The 27262-nt window shown below is 40.3% G+C and overlaps 1 protein-coding gene across 2 annotated transcripts; it reads right to left on the bottom strand.

The window, feature by feature from the left end:
• Positions 1-758: 758 nt before the first annotated feature.
• On the bottom strand, positions 759-26520 carry PIP4P2 (phosphatidylinositol-4,5-bisphosphate 4-phosphatase 2). Of its 2 annotated transcripts, none has more exons than XM_054817377.1 (7): positions 25571-26520; positions 19490-19635; positions 17994-18100; positions 16104-16227; positions 10396-10448; positions 3503-3593; positions 759-2338 (listed from the first exon to the last, which is right to left on the bottom strand). In XM_054817377.1, the coding sequence occupies exons 1-7, from the start codon at positions 25674-25676 to the stop codon at positions 2195-2197; spliced, it is 771 nt and encodes a 256-aa protein (XP_054673352.1). In that variant the 5' UTR covers positions 25677-26520; the 3' UTR covers positions 759-2194. The 2 variants fall into 2 exon arrangements, with proteins under 2 accessions (XP_054673352.1, XP_054673351.1); XM_054817376.1 differs by having other exon boundaries at positions 19490-19638; positions 25571-26513.
• Between the last annotated feature and the right edge of the window lie 742 nt (positions 26521-27262).

The following is a 27262-nucleotide window of genomic DNA, read 5'->3' as shown; positions in this document are numbered from 1 at the left end:
CATTTAAAATATGATCATTGTTATGTACCCAGATGTGGTGGAAATGTAACAACACATCTAATTTTACAGAAATAACTACAATGTTTCACTTTGCAAAAGGAAGCAGTAGCAAATATCACGCTATTATCCTGATCCAGACAAAAATGAATTACTTTTTCCATTTATCTTCCCTTCTGCTCAAAAAGGTTGAGAAGAAAAAGAACACAAGATAGGAAATAAAGTACAGCTTAACATGGGGGGGGGGGGAACCTACAAATTCCTTTGATTCATTAATGTCACATTATATCCAGGCTCCACGCCCTCACTTAAGTTAGAAAACCAGTGGATGATTTTCTGTAGAGCCCCAGCCTGCTTTATTTCAGGACGTCAAGGAGGGCAGGCAGTATTTTGAAATACAAGAAAACTGGAAAGAGTATTCAAAGGTTCAAGATGCAAATGAGCACAGCAAATCCCTACAGCGAAGGGATGGAAATAACACTGGGAATAAAAGACAGCATATTACCATATTCCCCTCAATAAGCCATCGACTAAAGACGACATAATCCCAACAGTGGTCTCATCCCTTATTTACATCTTGATTCTTCTCAAAACATCAAGAAAACAGCAATTTGTTCGTGCTCTCTGATATTCCCGAGGCTGCCATTTGGCAAAAATGCAGAGCCCATCTCTGCTGCACAACACTTTTGTTGTTCCCGTATCACCCTAGGAAATTCTTCCACTTGTGTATTTATTTATATATTAATAAAAAATATACTAAGTTTGAATAATAATCTTTATTTCTTTATTAGTTTATTTGTAAAAGGTACATTGTAATCCTGAGCTACTGCTTTTATACATTTAGCATCATACAAAGACAGATCATTTACAGTTTGATCATTTACATTTATTGTGCTCCAAAATCCTTATCTGAATATCATTTTGTCCTATCAGGAACATAGATAATTTAAATTACATGTATCCCTGAAACATCCACATTAATTTACCCATCTGACCCCATTATCTAAATTACTACAGTCGTCTAAATCACTCAGGACATTCCTTCCAAATTTAGCAAAAACTTGTTTAAAACTATAAAGATGGGCAGTGCAAGAACTGGTCCCTCAATCCTTTGTGAATACATCATTAGAAAAAGTTTTCTGTTTCCGTATTCTCTTAGCAAGTCAGTGCTAAATTGACCAGATGTACTTTGATGGAATGGTCCAAGTAATAGTTTACTCATTTTCTTATTACAGCAGTTAATGTGAATTTACAGTGTCTCCCTTTGCAGTGACCAGTGCATAACTCTCCCAAACAGGGAAAATCCGACATGATCAGAGGAAAGTAAGAGCAACCCATCACCATCTTACGGTCACCTATGTGACACTGAACTATTATGAAACAAGTCATATGAAATGCTTCCCTTAGACCCTGTAAAGGAACTTCTACGAATAACCGGAGTTAAGTTCCATAATCCGAGCATGGCTTTTAGGATTTGCCAGTTAAAAACCAAAAAACCAAAACCAAACACCTAAGTCCCAGGATCCTTGAGAAGAAAGCATTTAACCTAACTGAAATCCAATCCTGGATAAATGGAAATTTTAATTAGACTACCAAAATAGCATCTCTCAACCTGAAAAATCTCAAAGCATACAGTGTTTACAAATGTCTCTCTAACAACAGTGTCAGTCTTTTAAAGTACACTCATAACTTTCATTTCCTGAATAAGGTCACTATGATCTTAGGCAAAAGATACAGTAAGCAGTTCAAGCAAAATGCTTATTGCTTAGGTTTTAAAGCAAGCCACTTTAATATAATTTTAGGTAAAATGTTAAGTACAAATGTGAAGCTACTGTAGAAACACTTATAAACACTCTTGCTTTTGAATTCTGACTGATCACCTAGAAAAATGGCAGACGGATTTTAACATAACAAAGGAAATGTAAAACTTAATACTGTCTGTTGAAATAAAATTCAACACCTACAAAGACAGAGTTATGAACATGTAAACACAGCTTTAGTATTCAGAGCTAGGGAATCTAGCAGCAAAACAAACTATTTGCATATTATGTAGTGCAATGAACATTTGTTCTTAGAGACCCCCAGTCTTAAAACTACTTTGAACAGAATGGAATCCTTACAGGAAAGGTTTTAAAAGTGTCCAAGATGCAATATCCAGAATTACTAGATGTTAATCCGCTATAATCTAACAATTTCTCTATGCAAAACTGTGCTCTGGATAACTGACTTTAATGGCTCCCCAGTAGCAGGCTCGAATGAGGCAGATTAAACCTAAGAGATAAGCAATAGCCCAAGAAACGTATGTTGCATGAAATCGCCTGGCGAAATCTTGTGTACCAACCTAAAAAAAAAGAAAACAAAAGTGTCAAACATACAGCACTATCTGCTCTTCAAAAAAAGAGCAAACTATATTAAGGAGAAGCATTTCAGCACCTTTTTTTTTTTTTTACTCTGATAAAGATAAATCAGATATTTATTAGCTTAATTGTACACGATCGTAGGATAATTGAGCTTGGAAGGGACATCAGGAGGTCTCTAGTGCCAACTTCCCGATCAAAACAGGGTCAACTCTAAGGTCTGACAAAGCTGCTCAGGGTTTTAACTCGGCTGGGTCCCAAAAAGCTCCAAGGATGGAGGCTACACAAGCCTCTGGGAACACCTCACGGTGAAATGTTTTCATGATTTTCAAACTCAGCAAGGCTGTTAAAAGAAAATTTAAGAAGAAATCTGTCTCTCACTGTTTTTATTAGGGACACTGGAAAATCCTTCTATCGTTGTACAACTCATTTAAGTTCACACATGAAAAATTATTCAGGTTATAACGTAAGTTAGAGGTATAATGAGAATCACACATACAAATTCAACTGCAGGTGCTTCCTCATACGTACTTTTCTGGGACTGCCAGGTAGAAAGGTGGCTCTAGTAACCAGTACCAGATACTTCAGAGGCAAGCAAACCAGATAGTTTTCTGAGTAACAGAGTAACAACGACGTGAGCTTTTTAATTTGTAAATACCTTATTATCTGGTTTTACTCCTTATAGCTTGCACAAATTATAAAAAGGCAAACACATTTCAAACTTTTGGAATGCCATTCCCCGGCACTGCAGTGGAACTTACATGCCTGGCTATACAGCAATGTGTATTTCTGGAAAGTTGGCAGTTTTAAGAGCCCTAGCGAGAGCAAGATGTTCCAGTATTTCTGCAGTGAAGTAAAACCATTCTTCATGAAAGTGAAGTTTTTAGAGATGAAGAGTCAAATTTAACATCAGGAAGAGAAGACTCTCAAAGTGGCAGAACATTTTTTGTTTTTTTCAAGGAACATTTCATTTTTCTGGCTAACTCAGATGATTAAGTTCATGGTTTTAACAGAGGTGACAAAAACCACATAAACCTAGGAGGTTTTACTCAAATGCTGGGGAAAGAAGAGCTGGTTGATCAAGGGAACTCCTTTGTACACACAGCCCTCTGCACACAGTTGCAAATATATCATAGTGTATCACTCACAGTTAATCCGACTCCAATGAAGATGCATATCATCCCAATTGTAATATATGCACAGCAGCGTCTCCGTGGCAGTGCACTTCCAACAGAAGAACTGTTAGAAAATAAATGGTATTTTAAATTAAAAATAAAACAACAAAAATCCAGACTACATTAATAGTAACTGTTCAGTCTAAATAGGGGGAAGGGAAGAAAATGGCAATATACATACAGCATCTTAAGTTTATAAAGTTGTAGGCAAAGTCTACAATTATTCCAAGCAGTACAAGTCAGAGTCCACGTTTGTTTTAAAGGGAACTACTGGTGAAAGTTATCTGGTATCTAAAAAATCCACATGCTTACAACAAAGAGTGGTGCCACACCTACAGTTTGAGTGTGTCTACCTCCTACATCCACAGCGCACCCAGATAAGTATCTTGAATAGCCTTTGGATTGCAAAACCCAATTTGCTTTGCAGCTTCTATATAGGTTGTAAGACACCCTTTAGAAACTTTTAATACATCAATACATGGTTTTAATACATTCATTGCATCTAAGTAACTGGAAATCAGTTCTACCACCCCTAAATGTCATTAACAGTAACAATCTGCACTATTTCCTGGAATAGTTTACTTAATACTGTTGAGTAGCTAACTGTACCCCATTTCTTGTAGATAAAAAACCCAAACAGCTTTAGTCACAAACATAAAAAAAAAAGTTTTGTGTTCAACATTTCCAAAGCAAAAATTCTCAATGGATTGAGAGCAGCCCTGAGAAGGACTTGGGGGTGTTGGTTGATGAGAAGCTCAACATGAGCCGGCAGTGTGCACTTGCAGCCCAGAAAGCCAACCGTGTCCTGGGATGCATCAAAAGAGGTGTGACCAGCAGGTCAAGGGAGGTGATCCTGCCCCTCTACTCCACTCTTGAGACCCCACCTGGAGTACTGCGTCCAGCTGTGGGGGGCCCAGTACAGGAGAGACATGGAGCTGTTGGAGCGAGTCCAGAGGAGGGCCACGAAGTTGATTGGAGGGCTGGAGCACCTCTCCTATGAACCAGACTGAGAGAGTTGGGATTGCTCAGCCTGGAGAAGAGAAGGCTCCGGGGAGACCTTACAGCAGCCTTCCAGTACCTGAAGAAGGCTACAGGAAAGCTGGAGAGGGACTGTCTGCAAGGGCATGGAGTGATAGGACAAGGGGGAATGGCCTTCAGCTCAAAGAGGGTAAATTTAGATTAGATATTAGGAAGAAATTCTTCACAATGAGGGTGTCGAGGCACTGGCACAGGTTGCCCAGAGAAGCTGTGGATGCCCCCTCCCTGGAAGTGTTTAAGACCAGGTTGGATGGGGCTTTGGGCAGCCTGGTCTAGTGGAGGGTGTCCCTGCCCATGGCAGGGGGGTTGGAACTAGATGATCTTTGAGGTCCCTTCCAACCCAAACTATTCTATGATTCTATGAAATTCTTTAGACACAGTTAAGTCAGTTTTAGTAACTTCAAAAACATGACAAGTTCTTTTTACTTTCTGATTTTCTTTCAGAGTTCTACCACAAGTTACATGAACTGCACAAATCACTGCTGACAACCACAGTAAATAAATTCCCCGGAAGTTCTGTCACTCATCATCTAGACTATGAACTCTAAGACAGACAGCTTTGTCTCTACCTGCTGCATTAAGCTAATTATTGCAGTGCTTCAGTTAACAGAATATAAAATGCAAATAAAATATTACATTCTTTACTACAGGTTAGAAAAAGATACTCCAGAAGCTCAGCCTTGTTTAGCAAATACATCTTGAGTCACACATTTGCAATCACATACAGCTACACTAATGAGGAAAATAGGAACATGATTTAATTCCACTGAAACACAGCGAACATGTGGGTCCACTGAAAGGACTAGAGAGGCAGAGGTGCTTTCATAAAACAAGTACCATCTACCTTAGAGGTCGTTTTGAATCATCCTGAAGCATGCTACCATTAGTTAAGTACTTCATCCCATTCTGGAAGATCATCATCCCTTTGGAACTGCTGCGATGCTTGTACTCCGTGTTCACAGATGCAAGGGAAAGTCATTTTCATCTCATGATAGTTCAACATATTCAAGATAACGTATAACAGAAGAAAGCACTGCTGAACTATTGTAGGAGTATATCTGTCATATGACTGACCAAATTTCTGGCTCCAGTTAATTAACCACATAGTAAGGCCTCATATGCTTAGCATGTGACTAGAATTTTTTAAGCATTCATCTTAAAGCCTTCAAATAGATTGGTTTAAGCAGCTTTACTCCAATATTATTTCTTTACAAGGAATTTCTAAAATGCTTCAAGAAAAAAAAAAAAACCCACCACAGTCTTCAAGCCAACATGCACAGGCTGAGCTTCATCTTGCAAGGCAAGGGTTGAGTGCAGTGACCACTCACAAGCCATCTGTTAGACATGTTTAGAAAAGTCCCAAAACTGTTCTGCTCATTAACTTCACAGAGGAAATTACTTCTTACCAAAAGCCTCACCATACACTCCCAAAAGCCACCCTGAATACTTCTACAGCCATTCTAGAAGAGGGGTATATTGTCTGATTCCAAGTTACATGAGGAAAAAAAACCCACAAAAACCCACACACCCCAAACAAAAGAAATTTTATAAAAGGGGACAGGGAGAAGACATCTCCAGAAGCTGAAACTGATAAGCACTGAGCTTGCCAAACTGACCTTAGGTTCCCTCCTTTGCAGGATTTCCTGGCTATGTACTTGGAAAGTTAATTCTATTACAGAGCTGGATACCTTAAGATAAGCTGGTAGAAATGTCATGTTCAATACACCTAAATCACTCATGATATTTACTGCACTTTGTATTTCACATGGAGACAAAGTTCACTTTGGGAAAGAAGCCTTCACTTTCAGACCCATGTGATTTATTATCTTGTTTTTGTAATCATGATATTGCAGGTGCCATGTCTATTTTTCCATCCATATTTCTCTCAAGCTCTGTCCCCTCCTATCCAGTAGGAAAGGCTAGGAGAGGAAACTTATCTCAAATACCGCAAAAAGGAAATATAAAGAACGTCTTAATTTAATTTTAACTGCCTTTTTCTTTCTACAGAAAGCAAAGATGAAATAAATATGTTAAGTTTCTACAGTCACATAATAAGACTAGGAATATTTAGTGATCCAAATAAATCACAATTTATTTTTCATCTCTCAACAGTGATATTAGCCACTAGGCTACTCTAAACAGTGAGGTTTCCCTCCACTCACCCCAAATTACACATAAAAACCCCAAACTACCTTTGAATAAAGCAAGATGAAACCCTACCCCAAAACCTACCAACTGCGGCAACCCTGAAAGGCACATTCGGAAATATTAAAACTGGGGACAAAAGGACATTTTTATGTCTCAGAAGCAGCTGTTTCCATTGTGGGACTAGTGGGGGTGAAATCTCTACAAAGCTCTCCAGAAGGCAGCGGTTCTTTCTTTCTGAGCTGCTGCTAAGGAAGCAAAGGCACCTGCCAGACCTTTGGGCAGTGGCAACAGACATACAAGACACTAAAGCCAATTTAGCATCAGGTAGTAATTAGAAGAGGGGAAAACCATTACAAGGGACAGAGGCTATTAAAGCAATAGCACAGGAAAGAATACAGGGTCTCTTGTGCTCCAAATAATAGGAATTATTGCCAGGATTTCAGACATGTTTTTAGAAGGGTTTTTAAGAGGAAGATCAAAATGCTGAGATTTTGAAGGTGAATAGCAGTGCTGCAACTAGCATCCAGAGCAGGGTTCCAACATCTCTCTCTTTCCTAAAGGTCCTGCAGAGTTCATGGGGCAAGTGTGTTATAAACGCATTACAGTTCATAATTTTGTCAGACTTTAAAAGGAGAAATAAGTAGGTTCTAAAGGGGAAAAAAAAAAAAAGATATATTTAGCATTCTAAAATAAAATCTGGTACCATTCAATTCTCTTTAACTAAATTCATGATCCTGAACTTTCTAGACGATTTAATATACAGCTTGGAAAAGACAGCAACAGACAAAAAAAAAAAAAAACAGTTCCTGTTTCTTCTTCTCCCTCATAAAATGAGTAAAATACCAGAAGCCGTCCTTAAACCTCTCACTCTTTTGGGAAACAGGCTGGTAAACATCTGGTATTTTGTATTCTGAAACACAAAAGAACACTAAAACAGTGAAAGAAACAGTTTCTCCCCCGTTCCCAGGTGTCATCCTCTACACTATAAAATAAAAATATATTGCAACAATTTCATCATTAGCTATATCTGTTGTCCCAATGCGGTAGATAACATGCAACTAACGGCCTACATCAGGCAGAACCACTTCATATCAGTGGGGCGTCTGCAAACACATTACCTATGCTGGCATGATCAGATTTCGAGTCTGTCTCCAAAGAGATTTGGTCATTTACCAAGTAAGTGATTTTATTCTCTGCATCACAACTAATTTCCTATATTTCCCAAGTTATTTTGCATAAAAATGACGGGGGGGGGAGAAGGGGGATGGCAGTGGACAGGACACGTGTTGACAACACAGACAAAAAAATGTCACAAAATAATAAATTTCTGACTGCAATGGTGGCAAGCAGATGGGATTAAAAACAAGAAACCCAAGATCCTGTTTCTCCCAACATCCAGATATGAAAGGTTCCTTTGTTTACACACTGAGGCACAATTGCTTTATTTTCACTGAACATTGTTTCGTTACTGACCTTTTCGTGTAATAACTCTTAACTTCCCCTGCAGTTTGACAAGGTATTCTCAAGATCTAGTCTCCATCATCCAAATAGGTGGTCACAAACAAGCTATTTTCAGATATTCACTGTACTTTTAAAAATGTTTGAAACAAAATCATGGCAATTATTTGAGAACCTAGAAGTCTCAGCAGATGTCATCTTTCTACTGTTGCAGCAATTGAAGGTGTCTTTTCCCTCAGTTTGCAGTATCCTTTTTTCAGTAACAATTGTCAACGCAGTCCACAGAAGGAATGAATAGTTTTGCATCTGACTAGTCAGCTACTAATGAAAGAAGTTTTGCATTAATATGCTGAAATAAAGAAGCCCACATTCCCTTCTAACTACTTGGCTACAGGTACAACGACCTCTGACAAAGGGCTGATAGAAAGCAGCAGGTCACTGCAGTTGTTTATTCCATCATCATGACTCAAAGCTCTGTCTCACCTATGTGGTGCCCTAAATCCATGCATTAGAAATGTTTATGCTGCTGGAAGTGCAGAACTCCTGACCATCGCATCTAAAACAAGGGAAGACACCAAGCAACTCATTCAAAGCTAAATTAGAATATTCCGTAGTTTGCATCCTCAGCCCAAGGACAGAAATGCCTATTTGTTAAGATTTGGTTTGTATTCTGCAACTCAGTTGCCACGCAAGCTGTAATTTTCACAAACTGCACTGCAGAGATGCTCCGGTTTTACTACATACAGATAGCATGCTTAGTATTTTTGTCTATGAAGTGCAAAGAAATCCTTAGACTCCAGATGGATTTTAAAATACAAGCAACATAAATCAACAGAAGACAGACCAAAAGATCACATGGTATGACTTTTGGACAGTTGCTTGGAGTGGGGTGTTTTTGTTACTGTTGGGGTTGTTTTAAGGTTAAACAGCAAATAATTTAGACCTAAGGAAAGTCAAGAAAAAAGCTGAGGTCAGCCATCAAGTGTGACATGATAAAATGTAAAACATAATTGCAATTAGTTTAAAAACAAACCAAACCACAAAAGACCACACACGCTCCCCCCAAGGACTGAAAAGCTTGAATGCAAGTACAGTCAGCAAAAAAAAAAAAAAAAAAAAAAAATCTCTGCAAAGCAACATCTCATCAAGACCGTGAATTTATCTAACCTAAGTAACCTAGAACATACCCACTACTCCACAGTCGATCGGTTACACTCCTGAGGTTACCCATACTACTAGACTGACTTCTCTACCAAATACTCCAGTAAAATATTTCAATCGCTGTTGTAGGCCATGCCAACATCTACAGTACATTTATCCTAAACCTTCTGCTTCCTAAGGGACATGCTAGTTTTCCTACAACATGCAACACAGCTGTGGTTCTCCATTCCCAGTGGAAAACACATTTGCTCCTTTAACTGGAAGTCGCACTTGCCTATCAAAGGAAGACAAATATTTAAATATATTAACAGGACAAGAGAAGTAGTCTTTAAGTCTTATTTCACACCCTGTGGTTGAGATTCCATACAAATTTAGAAGTATGTTAGTAGTGTAGCTTATAACAACACTTCAAACTAAGTATTCCCAACCTCAGATAAGAAAGGCCAAACAAATATTTAAAAAAAGCCTGAAACAAAACCCAAAACAAAAAAACCTCTTACAGCTCTTGTATTCAAATTTTTCTCCTTCTTACTGAAGTAATAGCAAATGATTAGACACAAGTTATTCCACAGTAATTCATAAACATTAAACAAGTTCATGCATTAAGATACTTAACACAAGTTGTTGAGTTTATGAAATCAGTAAAACCTCTTTTAAATTAAGACGAGATTATTTCCTTTCCTCCTTTTACAATAAGGCAATTCAAGTTCTACATTTAAACAAGACATCTGATTAACTGCATGAAGTGGTAAAATTTCAAGGACATAAGTTGTTAATTTTAGCAACGCATTCCTGTCTATTGTTAGCAGCTTATTTCTGCCTCTAGTGATTCAATCAGACTATTTTAATAAATGCAGGTTGGATTTGTCAAAGTTACTGATCTGTGCATACAGAGTGGAGAGTTCGTGTGCACATAACATGCTCTTTAGCCTTGAAATTCAGATGAGCATGGCAAAATAATCAGCATGGCAGACGCATTTTACTCCAAAGACTTTTACAGAAGATACATTGGCAACTTATTTAACAGTTAATATACATAACCTTGCTTTCGGAGAACTCACATTTTTTTGCAGTGTGGGCATTTTGCTAGTGTGTTAAACCTCAGTTCCATCCACTGTGAAAAGAAAAAATAAAAAGGTTGAAAAACCGGCCTGAGAAAATGTCTGTTGTACTTCATGCTAAATGTCACTGTGAAAACATTTTGCTTCTCAGGCTTTCTTTGACTTGTTTCTTGCTTTCCTCCGTAAATGGGATGCCCTTTTGTCAGTGGCAACACAGGACTGGGATTTCCATGTGAAAGTTTCCCATGGTTTGCCTTAGTATTACAAGATTTGCTTGACGTAATGTGGTTTCATCCACAGGCGCAGTATGGGCAACATAATATTAATACTTTTTTTTTCTCCTACTTCCACAAATATGAATATAGCCTGAATCAAAATAAGTGTGTTTTCTTTGGCACAATTACAGATAGATACATTTTCCCATCTTTCCCCAACCCTTGCATCATTTGCGATAAGTTAAATGCGCAGAGAAAGATTAGCTAAAGAATATTTTAGAAAATAGATGTCTTTATAAGTTTTATATCTGTAAAACAGAGAACCCTATTGGCTACTTACACGACATTTTAAAAAGGTGATATATAGAACCGTACATGGTATGGTCATAACCTTCCATGCACAGGCTAAAACCTATCTGGTAAACAGCCTTAGCAAAAGTAACACCTGGAACTACTTCAACCAGAGGATACAGCCATTACTCACTTAAAAACAACAGGTTTTGTTAAATTTCATTCTGTGACAATACAAGTATTTTAAACCTGTTTGCCTTGAATAAGGGGATACAATTATTGTTCTCTGCTCTGTAAGCAGTTATATTGTAAGGCAGCAGAGAAGAGCTGCAATTTCTCAACTGGAGGTAGTTAACACAGCTTCCTGGTTAAATATCATTCTACTCTCCTCTCAATTTCTGCAAGAGTCACACTGCAAGTTACTAGCAGGGGAAGAAGCTACAGCACAGACCACCAATGCCTCCATTCGGATCTTCCTTATTTCTGTAAGAAATCAGAAGTCAGTCTACTGAAGCGACGAGTGTTGTGGTAACTGCTACAAACACAAATCAGAGCCTGTCCTTGTATAGAAAACAGGGCCCAGCTACAGCACAGCACCACTTCAACACTGAGAAGTTGTTTATTATTTTATGTGCAAAGAAAGAGGATGTGGCTTGTAAATGCCCATGAGCGGGTTTAGCTGTAAGCAAGGTTCTGATCTGTAGTATTTAGAGTGCATTTTCCTGCCTCTTGAAGGTCTCCCTCAGTTTTATTTACTTCTAATGGGGCTAGTTCTCCACTAAGAAAAATCCATAATTTATTTTACTGGCTCTGAAGTATCCAATTACAATACCAGTAACACAGTTGTTCTTTAAAATTTGTTTACAAAGACTTGACCGAATTGATTTAGCATAGCTGTATTTTATCACTTAATAAAATGAAAGCTTCTGTAAGTACTCCCCACCCAAGCAACATGTTTTGGGAGCATTTATTCTACTTCCACATTCCTACTAGAGAAGCAAGTTAACTATTTGCCTGCATCCCTGTCGAAAACTACGCAGTTTAGCTTAGTTCTATACAGCAAAAGTGGGATATGGTGCAGTTGTCAGTACCAGGAAAGGGATGGAGCCAGGCCTCTTCAGAGCTGCTCTTTCAGCTTTTTAAACTGCAATTCCAGAAACAGAAGCAAATCTAAATCCAGGACTTAAATTTTATGCATTTGCAATTCAACTTCGCTCCCGTACACTAGTTTTAATCCAGGGTAGGCAACCTGATTTCCAGAGTTACTCATTAATGATCTTTCTAGGGTTTTATTTATTTTAAGATTTCTGATCACTAGCTGTAATTATTAATGGACAGAAACTCAAACACAAATGCATTTGAGATCCAAATTTTGATGAAAAAAACCCAATAATGTGTTTTGAGTTACCTGGAAGTAACAGAAGCATTAACTGTTATAATGCCTTCTGTACACACTTGAAATACTTGCAGAAAAAAAGCAAAAGTACAAAAAGACATTCAAACTACAAGAATTCAGATCATATTAGCACAACAGGGAAAGGTTATTTTCATGGACATTCTAATTCTTGGCCTTTTGGTGGGTTTAACAAGAAGTTTAAATCATACTTAAAGCTGGTGTTTTTACTCATATTCAAGAGTGCTTTAAAGTACTTAATCTTGTTTCGTGTCATTAAGAAAACTTGAAGTTACAGTTACGTGAGATTTAGCTCCCTGCCAACAATACAAACTGTATTATTCCCACTGAAACAATAAATAATAGCCCAAATTGCTGGTTAGATGTACTGAAACACAGATGAGGATTTGAGAGAGCTCCTAAGTGTTTAAACTGTGGACAAAACTAGACATCCATCAAGGGATTTACTAGAAGAATATGTCAAGCTTTCTTCCTTCTGAGCCTAAAATAGCATTCAATGTGTTCAATGCAAGACGGGGGCAGGGGGAAGAGACATACATACACATCCCTACATACAGCTGCTTCTGCCAAAAAAGCTTCCCCTCCGCTCTTCCCAGGTCCTCTAGGAAAGCAAAATGCTTCTGCAGATTAAAACATTTATTAGTTTTCTAAATAATTTGAAGGGTTTTCTATTCAATTATTTTAGAAGAATTTTTTTTTTAAACTAATCAAATATGAAAAGTAAAATTGACAGAGCACAACTGACAAATACAGCCTGCAGCTTACGTAGCTTGCTCCTGGCTTCATGTCCTTGAGGGTCTCCATGAAAGCAGGATGGTAGTAGGAGGGTGGCGGGGGGGACGGGGACAATGGGGACACACACATGCAGGGACACCCCTCCCCTGCCTGCCACCATTTCCAAAGGCACCTCAGCCTCCCGCAGCCACGCATCATCACAGGGATAGGCCCCTGGGATAAGGGTTGTGGGGAGTGACTTGCTGCTGGTAGAAACAACTCCCTCAGCCACAGCCCAGGTCCAGCAGCTCTCAAAAAACACCCAAACCAGATCAGATTGCAATTCAGCAGGACAGTTAAACTCTCATCCTGCCCTCCTTTTCTATTCTACCACTTTTTCCACTTGTCTGAACTCCAAATCTTCCAGAAACAGCGGGAACCTTAACACAGAAAAGACTCCGATTGGGTTACCCAAGGAAAAAATCTGATGAACAAAATGCGAATAACTAGTGATAGTTCAGCTACGGTATCACTTCGGTACTAAGTCATTCTCGCAGCTGAGATAGCAAAACTTTAAGGCACTCCATGGCACGGAGCTTGCTTTTAATAATTTATAAAAACCATCCCCCACGTGTAGAGGCAGGGAAAGCACAGGCCATACTTATGCTTTCATATGGAGGGGAAAAAAAAAAAATCTTGGAAAGGTGGTGAAAAAGTTGATACTCTTAAAAGAACACAGAATAAGCAACTGACAATTTGACTTTTCCACCCCAGGGATTTTAGCTTTGCTTGTCTATTTTATTTATTTTTTAACTGCCAAGTAAAGTAAAGGAGATACCTTACTGAGTTGCTGAGAGATGCATCTGGCATTACATATTTGCTTTACAATGTGGAGATATCAAAGGGCAGAAATACCCTCACAGAAGCTGAGTTTCCAGGCTGGCTAAAGCAATTCTGCTTTTTGCTTCTCTGTTCACTCTCAAACCCAAGCAATTTCCTGGTTTTTCTTACCTAAAACAATTATTTGCAGAATCTCAAACTTAGTAACAGAAAAAGGTAGAAGCAGAAGAGTGGTAGGAAAGCTGCATAAAGAGAAAAAAGGGTTTGTTTCTTGATAACTCAGTATAAAAGAATAAAAGCTTCAAATTTCTAATATTTTGAGGGTTTTGTTTCGGTGTACCATGAAGTGGTAAAGTGGTCTTACCAGTAGACAGGACTATGAAGTTCAAAATGATGCAGTTCCCTAAAGCAACCATTAGATATGAAGTAACATGTACAAATTCCAAATTAGAACACTTAGCCTTTGAAGGCATAATCTAGTAGTTAGGGGCAAAAACAGCCTTTATGGGTTTGTTTTTGTTTTTTTCCTTATGTTCACCTAGTTCTGTAGTTTACACTATGAACTACTTTAATTTGGGCTGCACTTAAATAAAGTAAATAAGGGATAAATAAAACTCCCATGCTTATGAAAGCCAAAGATAGGCCAATAATTTAGCAATGAGAATTTTACTTCGTAACATTGACTTTCCCTAATAAAAAATAAAAAAAATAAACCACATAGTAGAGATGGTCTTTTATGTTAAGAGACCACATTAAAACTTAATACTGCAACTCTTCTACTGTATTTGCCTGTGCAGTTTTAAAGCCGTGCTAAAAAACCATAATTGCATTACCAAATTAAATTATGACGCTCTATCAAACTACAGTGTTTGTGCAGATACTTAATTTCTAACGTGCTATTATATTTGTAAAAAAAAGGTAAAAGAAAAGGTAACTTTTAATAAAAGATGCCTGGTTTAGAATATGTACTTGAGATTGCCTTTTTCTTCTGTACATCAAATAGTTTTCTGTTAGTAACATTCTATATTGCATACAATGTTCTTACTAGTTAAGCTCCTATATAGATTTACATTTTAAAAAAGCAAACAGAAAACCCACTCTTGCTATCTCCAGTTAGAGACTACTGTTCTTTAGCAAGGGTTATATTAAAAAAACCCCGATATTCCTGTTATATAGGCAGAATTAGTAGATTGAATATTTCTCAAGCATCTCTCTAACGGTTTCTCAGATACTATATTACTTGTAAATTCATAATCAAATCCCTAGTTGCCTTGTAAAAAAAAGTGTAAAAGCCATCACTTGCTCCTTACATACATCATCTACTACAGTAGTTAAGCCATTATTGTGCACCTCACTGATCCGTAAACCTGAAGTAAAGATTTGGAGGAACAAGTCTATTCCATTATAGAGCCCATCACAAGCAAACCCTTCTCTCACTGTGGATACAAGCCAACGTGGATTGCCATCCCCTAAGCTTCCTTTTTCCTTCCACAAAATGCACTCGAGTATTCTCTGGCCTTTATGTATCTTACAATCCTTTGTTTCAGGAATGTAACTGGTGACTGTGCAGGCCCTTCAGCTGTGCCACTTAGCTTCATCATGTAGCAGTGCTAGAATGTTTGGCAAGTTTGTGAGTTATGGGAAACGGCTAACTGGTATAGTTCAGAAACTGTTCCTAAATCAGAATTTAAGTATGGCAGCCCCTTATCTATGTAAAAGGCTGCAAACAGTTCAACAGCAAAAGAGTATTCTTGCATCCTTCCACTTCAAAAATGGGATCAACTTTCAGCCTCACACATAACCCAAAATCTCTAGTTCTGTAACAACTGTCAGATATGCTAACAGCAAGTGCTATAACAAACAGCTTTCAGGGGTCCGTACAGCAACGGTAGAACTGCTGTCTTAGCCACGGCAGAACATAACCATCATGGTGAGTCTAAACAGAACCTGGAAGCATAACTTCCTTTTCTAGCACTGTCCGCTCTCAAATCACTAAGCAGTAAGACTGGCTTTGGGCTTTATCCATGCATGCACAGAAAGCCTGTTAGAAGTTTTCTTGAAATGCACATAAAGATAACCAAACACAGACCATGCATCCAGAGCAATACGAGCACAAAAGAAACTTCAGTTCCTCAGTGATGCCATAGAGGCAATACACTCTTAAAAGTGCTTACAACAAATAGCTTGAGCTATATCAAGGCGAGGAGAGAAGGAGAATCTGGTGCTTTACTTACAAGGAATGTATTTCCACAGTGCCCACATACCACTCTAGTTCCATCTGGTTGAACTGGTAAGGCAGGCTGAGCTGGCTGCTCTTCTGGGATCAGCATTACTGGACCAAGAGTAATGATGCGTCTACTGTGTTAAGAACATTAGATGTACATGTAATTAAGCTAGCAAGAGAGAAGAACGATGCATTTAAGCAATTAGCTCAGTCACTACTAAATATTTTACACTTTTAAACTATAATCTGCTTTTTAAACAGATGATGCACCCAGTTTTGGTCTCTCTCCAAAGTGTTTTCCTTTACAGTGAAAGAGAATGTTTTCAAAACTGAAACATCAGCCAGGCAAGCCAGAACCCCATAGAGATCAAAGACTCACCATCATATGGCAGAAACATTCCTCAGGAAAATGAAATCTTAATACCCAGGCTGAGCAAGCCCGTGAATTGGAATTTACATACCCATGTGAAACATGTAGAAAGAGTAAGGACTCTTCCATAACCTAGCTCTCCTTCCCAAGTCAGATACTCCTCCTTCCCACACTACTGACAACCAAGTCAATATAAGCAGCATATCCACACTTGTACAGTAAAAGTGCCATTCAAATTGAAAGATCTAAAAAAGAAAACCACCCTAGGTTGACGAAATGCAATCAATTTACTTAAAAAAAAACCCCAACCCACCAGTTTGTAAGTATTTGCTTTTATGTTCAATGTGTTTCCAATTTAATGATACAATTTGTCTGCCCAAAATGACAGTACCCAAATTAACCGACTCAAAGCAGAATGAGGATCAGACTTCCTAGCATGCAAAAAGTGAAGGGAAAAATTAAAGCATTGTTTAATTTGCATATACAACCAAAATTGTATTCTGAATGGCTTCCCTTCAATCTGGAGCCTTCCATTTAAGGCATACTCCCAGCTCTCTCCTTCGAAGTACCCCAATTTTGCTCATCTTCTAGTAAGACAAATACACAGGCTATTTTAGGGAAACTGATCAGATATATGCTTTTGAGACTTTTTAAATAAAATTAGGGAGTTTCTGATTCAGCTTGGTTACCAACTATATGATGTATTTGCAAATACTTCAGTTGTAATAATTGGAATGTTTTGACGTTTTCCCCAACACTGCGTTAAAAAAAAAAAATAAGTCCCCCCTTAGTCTCAAACTACGTTTTAAAACCATAACAGCCAACAGACTGGTGACTAGGGCACTTGGTGCGGGAGAGCTTCCATTCAAGTATGCGCAGACCTAGCCTTCATCTCAGGTTTTCCTGTTAGACCTACACCACTTACAATCAAATTACTCCTACCTCAGTGGGGTCTCTAGCACCCTAAACCCAACAGTAAGAACACTCACTATAGCAATCGCACTTGTTTCTTCTATAACAAATATGTAAATTAAAGTCAAGAGCTGAGAGGAGATGGAAAACTCAGCATAACAAAGGAGGGGGGACAGGACTGAAGCCAACCTACTGCTCCCTCTCCCACTTCATTCTGAAGTCCCCACTCTGAACTAGGCAAAGTGAGCAACCTGTGTGTTTACAATAATTGTTTGCAAGAAATTATGAATGTTAAGTCCCAGAAACAAGAAGAGATTTTCTCCTCTGTTCTTTATATAATTTGTTCCTTATAAAGTAGCTAAAATGGGAAACACACATTTAAGACTACCACTAAATAAAAAAAAAAAAAAGAAAATTTTTCCCTCTTTAAAGTTCACCTTCAAAAAAAATTCAAAATTGACTCTACCACAACCTGTTTCTGCAGTAATTCAGTAATGCTCTGGAAGTGTCTACATACAGAGGCCCAGGCTTGAACCTCTTCCAGCTTTAAATATTCAACACCAAGAACATAGTTTTCTTTAAAGCAATTTCAAAGCACTTACAGTTTTTCATTCTTACCAGTTTGGTCTTGGACAGCCTATTTTCCGAGACGTATCCTTACAGATAAGGAGACAATTACATTGACATCTAACATACTTCTTCCCTGAAGGGGGGTTTTTGATTGGCTAACAAAACGAAAACAAAAAAACAACCACCAGAGAACACACATCAGAAGTCACAGCAATTCACTTTTTTCCTCATAACAGTATGACAAAGCAGAACAACTTCAGTGACAACTTCTTGCTGACAGAGAAATACAGTTCCTCTTGGAAGAAACTTAAGAGTCAAGACAAAATCAATTTTCTCTCTCTGCCCACAGAAAGAGGTGCAAATTTCCACACTAGAACAAACAAGAGATTCTGCAAACTTATGGAAAAAGCATTCATATTTTAGCAATGAAGAATTCAAGACTTCAGTTTAGTTATTTTTTTAAAATGTGAACTCTAGTAGTAATATATTTTTTAAAAAACAGTTAAAACATCAAGCGAGCCTCCTTGCCTGATACAACGGCTTTATTCAACAGTGAAAGGATACAGTCTGCCTCTTAGTGACTAAGAGGCTGTGTAGACATCACTGAACTGTAATCTTATTTTAAATTGTACTGAAGTTATCTTTCTGTAACCTGCAAGTCAAGTTTCTGAGTCCCTTTCACACAGCAAGTCACAAGTCTCAAAACCTGCAAAATACTTTCTTTGGCCTGAAACATTATATATTGGTAGGGAAAGTGACTAGTAATAGCAGGTTCTCTACTCTCTAAGTGGAAGAAAAGAAAACCAACTGTTTTCCTACAGATTTAAGGCTTCCTATTTTCTGGACATAATTTTAAGTTCTTTTCATAAAATAAATCCAATCCAGTGTTTTTCATTCAATCCAGTGTTTTTCAGCCCCCAGTAGCTCTGGAGTGCTGCAGTATCAGATCCTGAAACTAAAACTGGCAGGAAGGAAAAAATAGAGCAGGAGGACAAAAGCTGAAGACTTGAATTAAGAAAAGGGGAGGCAGAGCAAAAAGGTCTCTGATCACTGAAACAGAACCTACAATTTCTGCATTTCAAAATTGTTGTGGTTTGTTAGCAACCTAACAAATTGATTGCAGTATTGCAGGAGGGAAGCAGACATCCAGGGAAAGATGTGGGTTAGTTATTGTGTTTCTCCCGCTCTTAAAATAATTCAATTCTACATTTCTCTTCACCCCACCAAAACCAGATTCATCTTTCTTTACAGAAGAGTAATTACTTAACAACATCTTTGCTTTTTGTTCTCTGCCCCAAAAGAAAGAGTCCCATGCAGCCTCATCAACAGCATGAAGATTCATTTGAGCTGCTTATAGCCATCCTTGTGCCAGCAACCCTTGAACTTGCACACCAGCTCCACCAGCGGCCAGCTGTGCTGACAGATCCTTTGCAGGGATGGCAGGAAGGGACTCACCCTTTGTAGGTGAGGATTCTACCAAGGATGTACTTCTACCTCCCCACCACTTCCCTCCACAAAAAGAAAATGCTAAAAATCCATTTTACCGTAGCTTCATTGCAAACTGTGCACTTAACCACATGTTGGTGTAGCTTGCCATCCAAATTGATTAGTGACTGGCACACGCGGCAGTTTATTACAGGAACACCACTGGCATCTGGACTTGCAATGGCAGTATACGGAGGAGGAAGCTCTGCTGCAAGAGATCAGGAAATCTCAGTTGAAAAACTAAACAGGATCCTAAAACACCATCAGCAAAGATAGTCTCTAACAGTCACAGCCTCAAAAAATTTTTTTAAAAAATAGAAATTGAAGTTAATAGTAAGTATAAACATAAGACAAACATGTTTGCTTTCCCCTTCCCCACAACTTCTGTGTACCTGAACATCTACCACATAAAGCATATCAGCAACACAAACACACCGTAAATCACTTCAGAAAAGTGGATCAGACAAAAGGCTCATCCATGCAACTTTATTTTCAAACCAACTTTTTACAGTCTTTAGAAAAGGGGTGGGAAAAAGCCCCAAACAAACCCCAAACCCACCACAGATTAGCAGCAACCAGACTGGCTTCTAAAGAAAAAAAAAAAGATAAAACAAGACACAGGTAGGCAGAAGAGCCATAACCACCATTTACAAGTATCTGGAGAGACTGAAACATAGTCAACTATTTATCATATAGTATCAAATACTACAGGTAAAAATACAAAAGAGTCCTGTTAAGGAAACAGGTCTTGGGTGGGAAGTGGCATGAACTGCTGCTTTTTTTAAATGTAACAACAGCAAAATTATGCTATCTTGAAGAAAAAAGATGAAGTGAGCCCTCAGAGCTTCTGCTTTTAAGGGTTCCAAATATTTTTGTTGACCACAATCCAAAGCACAGACGCACAAGGGCATTTTTAAGTCACTTAAGACAGGCTAACACAAGGGAGAACATCATGGCCTCAGGCCCCCATGAAAGAACAGATTTCAGCTTCGCCAGTCCTGAGCCCATGGCAAACTGGGGAAGAAACGCTCAAGATCCTTCTCAGTTTAAGAATCTGTGGAATGAAAACAATTCAACACAGCAACTTCTCACAAGCTTATTACCACAATTATTTGGCGTGTAGTAGCACCGACTTTTATTTCATCAAGAAGTTCAGGGTTCTTCAGGTAAGCAAACAAGGAATGGGCATATTTAGTAGTTCACAGCTAACTTTTTTAATACTAATAATTTGAAATTATTAGCCTTGGACTTCAATAAATGATTTCATAATTACATCCAAGCAATCAACAAAATATTCAGGGAAGCAATGAGAGATCAACCTACTTTCAGTTTACAAACAGCACTGAACAGAGCAATGTCTGCTGGAGGGGTGGTGAGGGAAATCACAGGCTGAAATCAAAACTGACAAGCCCAACTATTAAATTTAAGCCTATAAGAAAGCACTCATCCATCACTCCTTCACTCTGTTTTAAAGTGAATGTCATAAGCTGGAGGGATATAAGAAACCCTGCCTGTCCTTCAGATCCAAAAATCATCACAAACCTATGAGGCAGCGTTGCTGTTCAGCGCTCTCTTTGCTACTTGGCCTGCAAAAGGTCAGGACCTGTACTTGATTTTAACTCACAGAGGCAGTGGAAGGAAGGTGGGCACCTTCAGGGCCTCAGAATCACACCCAACATACTTGAACTATTTCAGATGAGAAATAAAATTAACTTATATGTAGCAATGCAATTCTGAAGTTATCATAGAAACTGATGCTCCATTACTTGAGCAAGTGAACTTCACACCTTCAGCCTTGATATATCGGTTACAAAAACCAATGTCCTTAAGAAATATTAGGTAACTTAGAGCGTTCTGATTTTTTCTGTTTCTGAGGAATTACATTCTGAGAAAATACAGCAGCCAGTCAATTTTTTTTTTTTTTAAGACTAACAGTATTTTGCAGTACTGCAATACCCTATTTTCAGTACAAGACTGCAACATGCAAGAGAGGAGTATTACAAGATATTAACAAACAAAAACAAATGCAAGACAAAACCCCAACCCCCACACACTTTGGCAGCTGGGAACAACCTCAAGCCTACTAGATCACTGCAGAAACCAGGTTTGAGATTAGGATGGGAACAGCAGCTTCTCAGTTGTGAGCGGCAAAGTCAAGGCTGCTGCAAGGGAGTTTTGGCTGTAAGCAGGCCGCTTCACCTCTCCTATAGCGAGCAGCTGACACATACTCTGGCTAGGAGAATAGATAGCCATAAAACAAAAGGCATGTCTAGCAGACCAAATACCAAACTGTCTGTCAAGACACTGCTACAGTTCAATCCCAGCTTTGAGGTTGCTTTTCTGAAAGGCAACAATTGCATTACAGAACTTCTTTGCTTTGTCCTCTCCATTTAAAGTGTGATTTGTCAACTCTACCAGCTAGGCACAGGGCAGCTGTACTAAGGAAAGGCAAACGGTATCTTGAAGGGTACTAAAAGTAAAAAGATACACACACACCCTCCAGCCTTTCAGCTTTCCGCGATCCTCGCATACTTTAAGAACTGGCAGCTATACCCTTCTAGACATTTATAATATTCCATACCCTACTTGACAACTCTTAGGATTTTGAAAGTTAGTTAGAAGTGCGTGAGCACCTACAGACGCCACCAGCCACTTCTCCAGCCTCATACTGGAGTTGCTCGGCTTCCAGGTAAGCAGCCTCACTGTTCCTGTCCTGCTGGCTCAGCAAATTGCAGATAGCAAGCGAATAATGGCTGCTTTTCAGAGTGGTGCTGCAGCAAATAACATTTGCTATGGAGCAGAAAGCCGAAGGTATCTTGGCACCGCAACCTTCACGCTTAAAGAAAAAGTGCATTTGAAAGAGCTCCAAAAAACAAACCAGCAAAAGCCACCAAAATTAAGTTTAAAGACAAGTATATCGAGGGGAGGGAAGTGAAAAGAAAAATAAAGGTATTGTCTCAGAGTTCGCTGTTAACAAAAAGGTTTCAAAGTACATTAACACACTTTGGAATGACTTTTTTTGACAGCCTGAATTTCAGGCTAACTATAACATCTAAACCAGATAATAAAGGTCCATCATGTTGGATGTGACTGGATGGTAGGCAAGTTTCATGTACGCATCAGAGGTTTCAGGACATGTTTAATGAGATACTGAATTTCCTGCTGCTTACATACCAGTTTACAACTACATTATCAGTTTTTCTTTTAAAAAATAAAAATAAAATCCAACAGCAATTAGTTCAGCAAGATTAGAAGAGTGCCCTACCATGCAGCACATCTGACTCTAACCTAGAATTCCCTCCTCACACCCATGGGATAGAGATGCAGTGGAAGACATCACATAATCAACCTCAGAAATTCCTTGTGGTGCTTGTGCACTTCCCTCCCGTGGTATCTCAAGGGTGGAAACCAAAGGGAACCACTCGCAGCTTACCTGAGTCAAGCAGAAACGAGTTTGTTTTGATTATCTGATTAAAACAAAAAAAAGGAAGATTTTTTTTATCCTGACCTGGGAGGGTGTGGGTGAGGGAAAAAGAGTTAGTGATCTGTGTCAGAGATAGATATTTAAAAACTGAGAAAGCCTGAAGAAAACCCCTAACAAAAAAAAAGAGTGAACACTGAATAACCACCCTACTACAGGGAGCAGAGCTGATGGTTCCGTTCTTTGTCTATGTGAAAAGTTTCTCAAATACTGTGCCCTGCATCAATATCAAAAAGATTTTTTTCTTGCTTCCATCATTAGGAACAAACACTGAGCCATTACCAGGATTCAACCACCCACCAGTTTACACTGAAAAGGATCAGCTGGGTCTCAGCTGCAGCCCAACAAGGGAAAAGGAGGCTACTGTCAAACCATGGCCCCTCTAATTTAAAGCTGAGGATGACATATTTGGCACAGTACATAATTACAGGGATAAATCTGTTAATGTACGTTCAGGTGGTAGTTTGGAGGGCAAAAGGCTTCTTCCTCTGCAGCTCCACACCAGTCGGGTGACGTTAAGCAAGGAAGCTCTACAGAAAGGGGTTTGGAAGCAAACCCCATCTCCCCATGAGAATGCTTCTTCCCCCTACATTACACATGCGTTAGAGAGATATAAAGACTGGCCATTAGCTAAAAAGGCTGTTTAGCTTGCATAGATCCTTTCACTAAGGATAACTGACAGAGCAAGGAAATTAGAGCTATGGGGTCTATGTCACAGCTCTGCAATGTCTTGTTCTGCAGGTTATCTTTTTGTAAGTTTTGTAGAGCTACGTAGTATGCTTGCTCGTGGACCAATCAAACGAGAGATCCTCAACTTGCGAGATGTTTGACATGTAAGAAAACTCTATGGTTTCCTCACTTTTGGGAACAAGCCACTTAGCTCAAGCACCACACGGCACCACCGGTGCCAAGCTAGTTCACAGGATTTACGGGTGTGGACCCAAGGCGCAGCAGGACATGGCTACCAACTGAGATAAGTATTTGGGGGCCAGCTTGTTGGCGGGTCACGAGTTTTACCCAGGGTTCAAGCAAGAGTCACTGATCCAATGCATTTTCATTACTTTTTAAATCTCTAAAGACCTTTTTAAAAAATAGATTGAAATGTACACAAAAATAATAGTTACAAGATACAGACTACTAAGAATAAAACAGTTTAAATTAAAACTAAGGTGGATTTCTGGATTTCGTTTTAAACTAGAAAACTTAAGGGATTATGCCAATCCTACGCAATTTGATTGAAAAAAAAAAACCCCAAACCCTCTGCTGTTTTTCAGGCTGATACTCGTTTGTGCAATTCAAATGAAAGTGAACAATCAACACCAGCTACAGCACTAACTGAAATACATTTTTATGTCAAGGCAAAGAGGACTAGCTTTCCACGGGTTTAAATATTATTCAAAACAGACAGATGCTCACTCATAGCATTCTAATTACATACATATGTAATAAAATTATACAATTACATAGAAACCCTTAAGAAAGGGCCAACACACTGGAGCCAGTGAGATCAGGACTGTAATCTTACATTTTAAAGGCTACTGCTAGCAAAGCTACACTAATCTCATTTAGTCTTGATTCCTTCAGCTTTCTTCCTCCCTCGCTTTCTGCTCTAAAATGTTTAACTGGGAAAAAACCCAAACTACTAATGTTATTCTGTAAACTTCCTGATTTATATTTTCTAAGTAAAATTTTTTCACCTACTTACTAAATATTCAGTATTGATCAACAAGATGATTTTCCTGAGTCTGTAAAAGAATGTTAATGCCGTATCTTTAAGCTACAATTCCAGATTTGCAACCAATCTGACTTGCTTTAAAGATAACGCCAAAACCATCTACGGCCTTGAAATGTGTTTGCAAGGACATCCTAGTGGTTTTGGACTTCCAACTACGACACCGCACAGAGCCCCTTCATTATTTTCGCGTGGCTGCCAGAACAGGAGCCGATCGGCTGGCACCTCCCGGTTAGCACACTTCCACGGTCACCGGAGATGAAGCAGAGATCTGCGTACTTTATTCTGCTGTGACGATTCTGCGTTACCCCCCTACCTATGCCACCCTGCAGCTCGCTGTACTGAGTTTTGTTGTTCATAGCTGAGGACCTTTTACTTAATCCTGCTCTTAATTAATGGGGAACCGAAGTCTAACAATTACCTTGCAAGCTCCGACATGCGAGTGAGTTACAATAAGCAGACCGGTTCGGGCTTGTTCTACTACTGCAAACAATCAATTTTTTCTTTTTTCTCCTTTTGAAGAGTTCACGCTGGAGCGCGGAGCACGGCCTACCCAGCCCCGAGTGGCGTTAACCTGTTGTTCCCCAGCTCGTCCCCCGTCCCCGCGGCAGGGGGAGGGCTCCCCCCGGCCAGCGGCTCGCGGCCCCGCCGCGGCGGGCAACTTCGCCCGTCGACAAAGGCGGAGGAAGCCTCCGCGCCGCAGCAACCGGGCGGAGGCGCCGCGTCCCCCCCACCCCGCAGGCTCAGGGGCCCGGCCCCCCCCCCGCCCCGAGGGCCGCCCCGAGACCCTCGGGGCCTGTCCGACCCACCCCGCCGCCAAACCCGCGGCGCCCGGGCCGGCACCCGCCCCCCTGCCCGGCACAGGTCCGGGGTGGCGGCTCGGCGACACCGGGCGGGCGGGGAGGGCGGCGACGGCGGCCGCCTTACCTCGAGGGCTGCTGTCCGGCAAATAGGGCGGCGCGGTCGGGGTGACATTGCCGGAGCCAGGTGCGGAAAGCAGGGGGGAGCGCTCGTCCACCCCCTCGGCGGCCATGGCTGCGGCGCGAAGGGCCCTTCCCGCTGCCGGGCTCTCGGCGTGGGGCGGGGAGGCGGCCGGGCCGGCAGCGCCGGGGAAGGGGAAGGAACGCAGAGGAAGGGGCTGGGAATGAATGGGACCGGGGCGGGGAGGAGGGACGGCGGGGCGGGGGCTAGGCTAGGCTAGCCGAGCCTGCCTTCCCCCGTCCCCCCGTGACGGGCTAATGAGCGGGGCAAGCCGGGAGGGCCGGGCTTCCTCCGGCGGAGGAGGAGGGGGAGTGTCGCTACGGTGAGCCGCGCCGCGCCGGGGCTTCCCGGGCCGGGGAGCTTCAATGCGGCTTCCTGGCAGCCGCAGCGCCGCGGAGGAGGGTCCGCGGCGGGGAGGCGCGGCCCGGCCCTCGCTGTCCCGGGGAGCCGTGCGGGCGCCCTCCTCCCCCGCCGTGCCCCGAGGAGGAAAGACCCTCAGCCCGTCTGTGATGGCCGTAGCACGGAGCGGTAAATCGAGGGCGAGTTCAGCAGGAAGGTGTCTGGAGGAGAAACGTAACAATCTTCTGTTTTAAATAAATTAAAAAAAAAAGTAATTTTAATTTTTTTTCCCCTGAAACGCTGTGGTTATAAATGTCAAAGCAGGGAAGTGCCGTTGTTGATTTTACTGCTACCAGTAGGCTTTCCCAGGAGTCTGAGGATGCGGACCAGCGGCGAGGGGCTGGACTGAGGCGGTACTCACCGAGGTGTGAAAATGGTGGTAACCTTTAAGGGCGCCATAAACGTCAGGAGATAAATCTACACGTTATCAAATCCGCCGCTCAACCGAGAAGTCTCTCTCTAGTGTAACTGAGCTCTCTGCGGACCTAAGGACTTAATTTCCTTCTGCTGGACAGCCCATTCGGGCACCATCTGGAAGTCTCCGGCAAAGAGGGAAAATAGCCATCCCTGATGAATTTTTCAGCCTATATTGAGATAAGACAGATCTTTGTCACCCGTGTGTAGAGTCCATCCATTGTCCGTACGTCAGAGATTGCCAGGCTGCAGTAATACCAGAACATCAGCAGTTACTTTGTACCCAAGCAGACATGACTGCCAAGTGCGGTTTTTCACAAAAAAATTTTGAATCTAGGAAATCAAACCCTTCTAGAAAAACAGACTGATGTATTTGAGAGTCTATGAGAAATAATCAAACCATTAAATTAAATAGAGGCTGATGTATTTTATTTCTGTAAGAATTAAATGATTTATTTTTACTTTAATAACTAGAATATGGAATTCTTTAATAACTATAATAAGGAATTAATAAAGCATGGTAATATTGTGATGGCAAAACAATGTTTTCATAGCTTATTTCAGTGTTTCCAAGAAAAGAAAAAAAAGGTTTTATTTTGAGGCAACTTTTGAAATATTTTTCATAGATCTTCATAGATCATTGTGTTGGGTTTGCATGGCAAGGTTTTGGTAGCAGGGGGGCTACAGGGGTGGCTTCTGTGAGAAGCTGCTAGAAGCTCCCCCTGTGTCTGATAGAGCCAATGCCAGCCGGCTCCAAGACGGGCCCGCCGCTGGCCAAGGCTGAGCCCATCAGCGCCTCTGTGATAACATATTTAAGAAGAAGAA

Source organism: Grus americana, chromosome 2 (assembly GCF_028858705.1).
Source record: "Grus americana isolate bGruAme1 chromosome 2, bGruAme1.mat, whole genome shotgun sequence".
Taxonomy (NCBI): Eukaryota; Metazoa; Chordata; class Aves; order Gruiformes; family Gruidae; genus Grus; species Grus americana.
The sequence above is the reverse complement of the archived record's forward strand: the minus strand, read 5'-3'. Positions and strand labels throughout refer to the sequence as shown.

Coding starts and splice junctions, on each gene's coding strand:
- PIP4P2 (XM_054817376.1), bottom strand. CDS start 25,676: ATGGCCGCCGAGGGGGTGGACGAGCGCTCCCCCCTGCTTTCCGCACCT. Junction 16,228..17,993: donor GGCTGTCCAAGACCAAACTG/GTAAGAATGAAA, acceptor TTCTTAACACAG/TAGACGCATCATTACTCTTG. Junction 10,449..16,103: donor ACTGTGGAAATACATTCCTT/GTAAGTAAAGCA, acceptor TTCTTTTCACAG/TGGATGGAACTGAGGTTTAA.